General features: G+C 34.2%; 1 protein-coding gene across 6 annotated transcripts in view; it reads left to right on the forward strand.

Annotated features, from left to right (window-relative positions):
• The window catches only part of WASF1 (WAS protein family member 1), a 70,782-nt gene extending 60,676 nt beyond the window's left edge, over nt 1–10,106 (forward strand). For 3 of the 6 annotated variants that reach the window (XM_027551224.1, XM_027551223.1, XM_027551225.1), the window contains 6 exons: nt 1,540–1,693; nt 2,731–2,875; nt 4,500–4,672; nt 6,384–6,563; nt 7,684–8,312; nt 9,242–10,106. In XM_027551224.1, coding sequence (XP_027407025.1) covers nt 1,540–1,693; nt 2,731–2,875; nt 4,500–4,672; nt 6,384–6,563; nt 7,684–8,312; nt 9,242–9,399 — 1,439 coding nt within the window. In that variant the 3' untranslated portion in view covers nt 9,400–10,106. The remainder of the gene's footprint in view (nt 1–1,539; nt 1,694–2,730; nt 2,876–4,499; nt 4,673–6,383; nt 6,564–7,683; nt 8,313–9,241) is intronic. The other 3 variants (XM_027551226.1, XM_027551227.1, XM_027551228.1) reach the window with 3 other exon arrangements.
• The last annotated feature ends 760 nt before the right edge of the window (nt 10,107–10,866 follow it).

Raw genomic sequence — 10,866 nt, forward strand, 5'->3', positions numbered from 1 at the left:
TTCTTTATACTCTTTACTAAGAAAGTTTTGGGAGATTAAACACTAGGTTTTATATTTAATAGTTAATAAGTGAGATAGGAGAGTGGCAAGAATTGGTTCATTTTGATTGCAGAAAAGAGAGGCCACTTCTAACATGAGCCAGAGGAACAGTATACGGTATTGTGGCAAAGAGATTAGCCTCAAAGGCAGACAGATCTGCGTTTTCTGTTCTAGCTCTACTGTTTATTAACCAATTTATCTTGGCCCAGTTATGTAATATTTTCTATGTTTACAAACGACATAATAACTCCTATCTCATTAAGTTATTATAAAGGTTAAGTAAAAATTAGTGAAAACATCTACCACTGTAGTTTGTACTCATTAAATATCTGTCATACTACTCTTTAGTGATAGTGGAAAAATTTTTTTTCCTTCTTTGAATTTTATTTTGTTGTTTTTAAGTGTGTTACAAGTCAGGTAGCAGTGGAATTGCTGGGTTTGCAGTCATATTGTGGCTGTTGCACAGCCAGCCTTACTGCTTCACTTATTTCATAGATCCAAACATTTGTGTTGAGTGTATTTTATTTGTGAGGATGAAAGAGATACTATTTTAGGGAGAAAAATAATTTAAGACTAGTTATGATTATTTAGTACTGACTTTTTATGGCATAAAGCATATGTCATACTAAAAACTAAAAACCATTTGCAAATATGTATATTTTAATATAAAGTCACCTAATTTTTTAATATCAAGAAATCACTCAAAGAGTTAAGAATCTAGTATTTTGGCACATTTTTATTTAAACATGCTGCATAGTCCAAAAGAAGATGAGTAAATAAAGTTATTTTAAATTCTCATATGTATCACTTACTTACTAGAGGTACTGTAAGTAATAAATTGTATTACTTACTAGAGGTACTAATGTATAAGACAGGTTCAGTCTTTAAGAACTTGTAGTTAATTGGAGATCTTTATAGTACAAGATAAAAGAAAAGTGAAACAGGCAATAATACAGATTGCCCAGTACTTGAAAATTTCATTTTCTTTACAATAGATTTGTTTTAACTTTATAGTCCATGTTATAATATTTATAATCTCTATAGCTAGAGGGCAATACTGTATTTAGCCCAGAATGCCACTAATAGTGAAGTAATTCCTTCAGTGTTATTGGTATAAGCTAAATAAAAGTAATAAAGGGAGATGGAAAAAAGATTATAGGAAAAAAAGAGGAAAATGTAGTTTGATGGGCGCTAGTATGGTAAGTAGAGAAAAGAAAAAGGTGTTTTGATGGAAAATGAAAAATGTGCTTCAGGTGTCATTAGAGCTTTCTGAGCCTTAGAAATCAGAGGTTGCATTAAGGCCCATCTAATTGGGAAAATAAAGCACAAAATGATTTGTGATGTAATAATAAGAGCATTTATTTTAAAAATGTGGTTCCTGATTCATAAGCCACCTCAGTCACAGCCTTTTGACTTTTAAACAAATGCCATGTATGAATTTGTCCTTACGTTAAATCATGTTAGTAAAATAAAATGATACATGTTGGATTTTTGTTTTAGTATCTTTGCAAGATATAACAATGAGAAAAGCTTTCCGAAGTTCTACAATTCAAGATCAGCAGCTTTTTGACCGCAAGACTTTGCCTATTCCATTACAAGAGACATATGATGTTTGTGAACAGCCTCCGCCTCTCAATATACTCACTCCTTACAGGTCAGTAGGCTAATAAATAAGAAGGCTGGTTACTTATCTCAGACTTCAAGTTCAAAGAGGTCTAACTTTAAATGTTAAATCCCCAAACATTTTTTATTTCACTGGATTCCTGACCAGTGCAGAGACCCCTCCGTAGCTAACACCTTTAGAAAACCTTTGCTTTATTTACTAGGTGAGGTCCCAGGATTCTGGCATACAAATCAAAGGAGTTGTTTTGACAAATGTTTTTAAGAAAAGCCAATGGCAAATCTTACTCTAAAGGGATGAGGAGTTGTTATTGTCTTTTTAATTTAATTTCTAATTTGATGGAAAACAAAAAATAAAGAGTTCAAAATCTCACCACATTAATAAAATAAATATCATTTTTTCTTGTTCTTATCTACTCTTTATCTGTATGTATCATATTTCTGTGTTATGACTATGTAGTACCTGTTTTTAATTTTTTTTTTTTGCCATTTAAAAAAATCTAGAGTTATTCAGCCTTTCTTTGAGTCACATAAATTGTTAAATGAGGAATTTAAGAGGCACAACACATACCCTAAATGAAATGGTATTTGGATAGTTATTTGAAACTATGTCAGTATGCAAGTCATTGGATATAACTATTACTATTAGAATGACTATTTGGTGACATTTTTTTTCTGTTTGATAAGACTATAAGTAAGAAACCCTGTATAGTTTCTCTGTTCTGTCATCTTTTCAGGCTTTTATCTTCGGCAGAATCATTGGTAATTATTGAAATTTCCCACAGGACTTATAGAAAACCTTGTATCCAGTAGAAGTTAGGGATGAAAATTGTCCAGTTGTACTTTAAATTATTAACACAAACTGCAAAACTTCTGGTTTTCCGGTTTCCTTAGTTTCCTGTCTGATTTATGAGAAATGTTCTATTGGTGCATATTGTGATTTACTTTGCCAGTATTTTTACACATGCTGTATTTTCTTAATGTAAGAAGAAACAATTTTAGTAAAATAATTTCTATTCTGATTGCCTAAGTCTTACTAATGTATATTTTCATTGATATTTTATATTTCAGAGATGATGGTAAAGAAGGTTTGAAGTTTTATACCAATCCTTCATATTTCTTTGATCTTTGGAAGGAAAAAATGTTACAGGATACAGAGGATAAGAGGAAGGAAAAGAGGAAGCAGAAGGTATTACAAGAAATTCAGAAAATTGAAGTTAGTTTTCATGTATTTGTGTTTTGTTGCATATGTGGAACCTTATTAATTCTGTACTTTGACAGTTTTATTTTATTTGGTCCATATAGTAACCACACAGAAAGATCACAGTCCAGTGGGGTGCAAATATGGTGTGATAAGTGTCCTAACAGAGGTATGCACAGAGAGTTTGAGTAGCACAAACGAGCACCAGCTTTAGACAGGGTGGGCCTGATAAACACTTCAACAAAGCTTGTAATGAATCTCAAAGAACAAATAGGAATTAAGTGGACCAGGGAAGAGAAAGGCATTCTACTGAAAAAGAACAAAGGAACATTGTAAAGTAGATTAGTTAATATTATCTTACCACAGAGCATATCCTAAATGCCCTGAAAAAGTTATAACATGTTATCTGTCTGCTGTATTGTCATTTTCTGTTTTCTGATGAAATTCACTTGGATCTGTTTATTCCATATTAATGATAACTAGAAATATAAAAAGAAGCAAAGTTGGATTTAGGCAGAATTATGAAGGAGGAGCCTGATAGACTGCAGTCCATGGGGTCGCTAAGAGTCGGATACGACTGAGCGTCTTCACTTTCACTTTTCACTTTCATGCATTGGAGAAGGAAATGGCAACCCACTCCAGTGTTCTTGCCGGGAGAATCCCAGGGACAGGGGAGCCTCGTAGGCTGCCGTCTATGGGGTCGCACAGAGTCAGACACGACTGAAGCGACTTAGCAGCAGCAGCAGCATGAAGGTGGCAAAGTTTGTCTTTATCATCCCTCTGTTTCTCCTGTAGCTACTTCTGCTTTCCCTGCACTACCCCATAATGCTGCATGTTATTATTTTCTGCACTAGACAGTGTACCAGTGTTCTAGCCAGAATTTGCAAACTGGTGACTGGTAGCCCAGGCTACGCTTGCAAGCAGTTTTGTTTGACAAACACAGTGGTTTTTAAACTTTTGAACTGAAATCCCTTAGATGGCCATGCCCATCTAGTTCCCTGCAGGCCTCATCTTATATCTGACTGTTACCATTCAAATATGTTACCTGCTTGACCCCTTTGGCATTTGACTTTTTTGTACCTTTCCTTTCTATACTTTTTCTCCCACAGTTTGAGTCACTTTTTGTTTTATTTTTCAAATACCCTATTTTCTGTTGAGTGACACGGTTATTATGGTTTAATTGGGTAATTGGATTTTTTTTCTAATGTATTGGCTAGCTAATTAGTCACTTCTCAGATCACATAACCTTAGTACTAATTTCAAGTTTGGGCTGGAAAAATTGATGGTAGAAATTTCACCCATTATATCAAAAACTAATAGATGAGGGAGCAGAGTTGACAAATCTTTTTTCATCTGAAAGGACTTTCTGACCTCAAGTTTTATTCCTCAAATATACTGTTTTTATCTGATATATCAATTCCAAGTAGAGGTTAAAAAAGCATTAGAAAATGGGATTACAAGCAAACTCCTAATATTTAACTCTGAATGCACAAATGAACTGTCTCTGTTGTTATTTTTACTATACTATGATGGGTTGCTTTTTCGATATTGATGTTAGAATTCTATTTTGATTGTTTTAACCTCTTTTTAAAAACATAGAACTTCAGCATTTGGCTTTGTTTCAATACATCTGTTATAGCAGAAAAATCTAGATCGTCCTCATGAACCAGAAAAAGTGCCAAGAGCACCTCATGACAGGCGGAGAGAATGGCAGAAGCTGGCCCAAGGTCCAGAGCTGGCTGAAGATGATGCTAATCTCTTACATAAGCATATTGAAGTTGCTAATGGCCCAGCCTCTCATTTTGAAACAAGGTTTCTTTTCTTTTGTTTGTTTTTTAACAAAATTAATGATAAAACACTGGCTTTATTTCTAGTATCTATGTGTCTAAGTCTTAGGTCCTGAACTGTTGAATTGATAGACGCTGTTTCTATAAGTATTGAGATGATTTTGAAACCCTAACCACTTTGAGCCTACTGAAGTCTGATCTTGGGCAGGTCATTTTTGTACCTGGATTTCAGTTTCGTCATTTGTAGAAAGAAGTGGTTGAAGCAGATGATCTTCAGCTTCATTTTAACTTTCATATAAAGTCTCAGGTCCTTCTCAGTAGTTCAGGCCAAGTCTGTTAAAATTTCATAACAGAGTAATGGGGGTCTGGATTTTTTTTTTGACGTTATTGATTCACTATATATAAAATAGGAGTTGAGAAGGGGTTATATTTTTGTTCTTTTTCTTTCCCCTGATTCCCTTTCTGTGTCGCATTTTCTACCTCAGATATATCAGGACTTTCAAACAAAATAACTCATCCCCTTTTGCAGAAATATACAATAGGTCCTTTTCCTTTCTCAATAGCCAAGGGCCCTATCTAACTAACATGCAACCCTAACAAACATTATACTAGTATCTCTCTGTGAAGAAATTTGTGTACAGTTGATTTTAGTTATTATTATATATCTTATAGTTATTGATTTTTTTCAATGGAAAAAGCACTTGAGACTTTCTTTTGAATAATACCTATAAATGATTGGGTCATAAATGTAAATTATCTTGTTCTATTTTAAGAGTAATATACATGATACTGTCTACATACAGTACTGAAAGATGCTGAAAGAATTGATTTTTTAAATTAACAATCGATAGACAAACATCTGTTTCTAATCACTGTTAAGTAATTGAAATATTGCTGACCCAATAGCATAAATATAATCATTTCTAATTTGCTTTATACACATCTTTTAAATCCAGCTTTGTCCGCAGAGTACACTATAGTCAGTAAACATTTATAAATCTTCACATGCCCAAAGTATCTAAAATTTTGCTTAAATCTGTTTTAAGTCACATGTTATGTTACTCGGCTATTTTCTGAGTACTCTAAACACCTTTGAAAACATGAAAAAGACAAAAACAATGTAGTTAGGGATCTCTGTGCTACTAGTATCATTGAGACCTATCTCCCCTGGGTTCCAAGACATTTGGAAGTCATTTAGGTTTAAAAGAACAACAGGATATTCTGGTGTATAAAATTTTCATATTCTAGGTTTTTGTCATTAGCATCTTATTAAGAAACTAAACCCACTCCAGTGTTCTTGCCTGGAGAATCCCAGGGACGGGGGAGCCTGGTGGGCTGCCGTCTATGAGGTCGCACAGAGTTGGACACGACTGAAGTGACTTAGCAGCAAGAAACTAAATAGAGGCAGATAGCTTTGAACACAACTTGCCTAAAAGTTAACTACTGTCTTGTTTATCAGATTATGAATGTAACACTTTTTACCTTTGTGAGCTGTTAGTATTATATTGTAAAGTAATAAAATAACTGAAGGTCATCATAATAACTTGAATCAGCAAGGAAAGGTTGCATTATGAGCAGCATTCTGTGTTTTAAAAGCAGGATAAATTTCTGAAAGAAGTTTCCTAAAAGTAGTTAAAATATTGGCATTCAAAGGATAAACCTTAAATATCTCATGTAAAACACTTTATTTCAGCAATAATTCAAGAAAGATACACTAATTTATTATTTTTTTCTAGACCTCAGACATATGTGGATCATATGGATGGATCTTACTCACTTTCTGCCTTGCCATTTAGTCAGATGAGTGAGCTCCTGACTAGAGCTGAGGAAAGGGTCTTAGTCAGACCACATGAACCTCCTCCACCTCCACCAATGCATGGAGCAGGAGATGCGAAACCCATACCCACCTGTATCAGGTATGTCAGAACAAGCACATAATGTGTTTATCACAGGTGTTGGTAGCCTTTTTCTTTAAGGCCCTTGTAATAAATATTTTCGGCCTTAGGAAATATGGCTTCTGTCACATCTGCTCAACTCTGACACTGATGAATGGAAGCAGCCATGGACTATACATAAACAAATGCATATGTTTGTGTTTCAGCAAAGTTTTATTTATAAAAACAGGGATTAGTTAAGATTTGGCCCATGGGATGTAATTTGCCAGTCTCTGATAAGAGCTCACACATTCTCTTGGGAAAATTTAGCTAATAATCATTTAAAGATAAATGTGTTTTGTTTTATTATAGCTTTGTTCTCAAGCACATGATGTGCAATATATTAATAAAAATAAGAATTTTGGGTATGTGGTTAAGGACAAAGAAATGGGAATCAAAGATTTAATTATAAATGTTAATTTGATGTTGGGGAAATAACTCAAGAATTTGAGAGAGAATAAGCAATTGCTCATAATAATCTTTCAGTAAAGCTTTTTGAAGTTTAATTTTGTCCAGCATTGCCCACATTACAATTTTTAGTAGAGAATTAGAAATAAGCTTTACAGTTTTCAGTTAAAAAAAAAATCAAGCTTATATATCACATACTCAATTTGATGTTCCATCCTTAGGAAGGAAGAGGGACATCAGTTTCCTTTGTGGTTTGTAATTAGTTGTCACTGATTTAACTGAAATGACATATGATGAATCTTAATAGCTTCAATATGAATACAGTATTATTTGGGCCACAGGTATTGCTACAAATGTTGTAGTATGATAAATATTGAGCCATTATGAAGACTCATATTACAGTGTAAAATTGAGCATTTTATTTATCAAAGTAAGTATAAAATGCTTATAGATATGAAAGTTGTGTGAGCAGATGAGTCCATTTAGAATATTAGAAATCACAGCACCATGTATTAATTTTTTTAATAGAGTACTTTTGGTTTTCATTTCATTCTAAATATTGATGAAGAATTTTTAATTTTTATAGGAACATGTTAATGCATCTACCTTGATATAATTACTGGTAGCCATTTATATTTTGTGTGGTTAGTCTTTTCTCTTTAAATAACTTGCTAGGATCTCTTTTTCATTTCAGTTCTGCTACAGGTTTGATAGAAAATCGTCCTCAGTCACCAGCTACAGGCAGGACACCTGTGTTTGTGAGCCCCACACCCCCACCTCCTCCACCACCTCTTCCATCTGCCTTGTCAACTTCTTCATTAAGAGCTTCGATGACTTCAACTCCTCCCCCACCAGTACCACCCCCACCTCCACCTCCAACCACTGCTTTGCAAGCTCCAGCAGTACCACCACCTCCAGCTCCTCTTCAGATTGCCCCTGGAGTTCTTCACCCAGCTCCTCCTCCAATTGCACCTCCTCTAGTACAGCCCTCTCCACCAGTAGCTAGAGCTGCCCCAGTATGTGAGACTGTACCAGTTCATCCACTCCCACAAGGAGAAGTCCAGGGGCTGCCTCCACCCCCACCACCACCTCCTTTGCCTCCACCTGGCATTAGACCATCATCACCTGTCACAGTTGCAGCTCTTGCTCATCCTCCCTCTGGGCTACATCCAACTCCATCTACTGCCCCAGGTCCCCATGTTCCATTAATGCCTCCATCTCCTCCATCACAAGTTACACCTGCTTCTGAGCCAAAGCGTCATCCATCAACCCTACCAGTAATCAGTGACGCCAGAAGTGTACTTCTGGAAGCAATACGAAAAGGTAATATTCTCAAGAGCCTTTAAAAGCAATAGTAGCATTGAGAACCTTTCTGAATATTTGAGACAGTAATGTTTTCTTCATTTGTAAAATTTTAGATGATCATGTTTTTTGCACAAATAGCCTTTAGAAAGTAGAGCTATGGTCAGTTTATATTTTAAGTAATTTTCAAGAAAATTTATCACATTAATCATTTTATCTTCATACTTAGTAGGGATTCTTAAAATGTTTAGGTAATGAATGGGAAATTTTAAATATCAGACTTAAATGTTATGGAAAATTTAGTTAAAACTCTTTGTATTATACTTAACATGTATATTAACTACTTTAAAAATGGTATTTTCTTCAGTGTTAAGGCTGTCCATTTGGTGTATAAGTGACACTTGCTTTACTAGTACCTCAAAAGGATTTAGGTTCCTACCTTAGTAACAAAGGAGCAACATGTCATACTATATGCCAGGCACTAACAGTATAGAATGAACAATAGTGCCTTTCTCTCAAGTACTGGGGAGAATAAAGCCACAGAAAATATGCTCAACATTGTTTAACTATTTGACCATAGAGGTAAATAACAAACAAAAAAATGTATCACCTGGTTAACTTTAGGTGACGGTGAGTAGGGAAGCACAATAGACTGTTATGGCTAAATAAACTATAGACATCCTCTGGGATATGTGGTAAGTTTCATCAAATACTATCACAGATAATAACGTAATAAAAGAATTAATGTCTCTCTAAATATGATTCCTTCAAATTGTTTTTAATAGGTCTTGCTTTTTACTTTCCTGTTAGTATTTCTTATGTGTACTTGATTTTATTACATTAATAATGTCTAATAATATAATATCTACTACTAATAATGAAATCTAATATATCTAATAATAATATCTAGTGTTTTGGTTTACAATGAACGTTTGGATTTACTCTCTCAGGTATTCAGCTACGAAAAGTCGAAGAGCAGCGTGAACAGGAAGCTAAACATGAACGCATTGAAAATGATGTTGCCACCATCCTGTCCCGTCGTATTGCTGTGGAATACAGTGATTCAGAAGATGATTCAGAATTTGATGAAGTAGATTGGTTGGAGTAAGAAAAAATGCATTGATAAATATTACAAAACTGAATGCAAATGTCCTTTGTGGTGCTTGTTCTTTGAAAATGTTTGGTCATTCCAGTGTTTTGCTTTCTTTTCCTTAAGGTAAATAACCCTTTTCCTCCATAATTTTTGATTTTTAAGAAAAATATTAGCACACATTTCAAATTAAATGTTTTACAGTGGCTTATCTTTTTTTATTTTTCCCTGAAAAGACATCATTTGGTCAAATAAACCACTAAGTATTAAGCATGGACAGCTGTTGTTAGAGTAGCAGATTCAGTTTTTTGATATATCTTAATTGTGCACTTTGTGAATTTTAATTTAAAGAAAGCAACTGAGATTAAAAATCTTGCGGGCAGCTGTATCTATTAATGAGCCTTATCCCATTTCCTGGTGTTTTAAAAGAAGAAACACTGCCTTGATTATATGAATACACTCAGAAAGTACATTTAGCTTGTAGTATTGAATTCTCTTAAAGGAATGCTTGAATTTTTTTAATTATTGTTTTATTGTTTTAAAATACTTGCCTTATTTGAATGTTTAGCAGTATCCCCTTCCTACTTATATATTGTGTGATACAATTTTGCTTGCTGGTAAGAGTTTAAAAAATTTCCATGTGAAATACACTGACATAAACCATGTAACTTACATAACTGTTAAGAATAACAGTCTGATTTAATAAATGGTTCATTTTAAAGGTTCATGGGTGTTTCCTCTTTGAATAAAACTTTCTGATAGTTTATCAAATAATATAAGCTCTAAACAGTCAATGGAAAATTTAAAAGCTACTTATGCTGTATAATTTCCTTAAGGTAGCTTTTATGTCATTTTTCCTAAAGTCAAAAAATCAATATTTTCCAACTCCTTATGCTCATAAATTAAACTCTGAACTTGCTCTTTAATTTTAGCACATCTTGACTTCAGTTCAACAGCATTCTTGAAATTACACTTTGCAATGATAAAATTAGTTGTTAATATTTACACAGTCCAGATTCAGGGATGGAGGAGAAATAGCATCCGTATCAGATTATTTAGTATGAAGAAAAGACTAAATGATGTTTTGGTAATTTGACTGTGAAAATGACTGGAATCTTTATCCTTGCCTATATCGCATCAGTAGAGGGGTCCTTCTTACCCAGTTTCACCCATTAAGAAATGGGTTCTGTTCTCACCCACTTTGAACCTGAGTGTCCCTGAAGCTTGTTTTGGCCAAATGTGGTGAAAGTAAGTTCAGCATGGCCTGCTAGAAGTTCAGAAACCTCATGCAGAGAGCTATCCCCAATGAGGCCAACTTAGACCAGCCAGTTGCAAGCTCACCTGCTGGCTGACTGTAGACAGATGAGCAAGCATAGCTAAAATTAGCCCAGCCCAGAACTGTTCATGAGTAAAAATAATTTCATGAGTAAAAATAAATCTTTATTGTCTTACACCTAATTTTTGAAGGATTTATTTGAAGGATTT

The sequence above is a fragment of the Bos indicus x Bos taurus genome, chromosome 9, assembly GCF_003369695.1.
Source record: "Bos indicus x Bos taurus breed Angus x Brahman F1 hybrid chromosome 9, Bos_hybrid_MaternalHap_v2.0, whole genome shotgun sequence".
Taxonomy (NCBI): domain Eukaryota; kingdom Metazoa; phylum Chordata; class Mammalia; order Artiodactyla; family Bovidae; genus Bos; species Bos indicus x Bos taurus.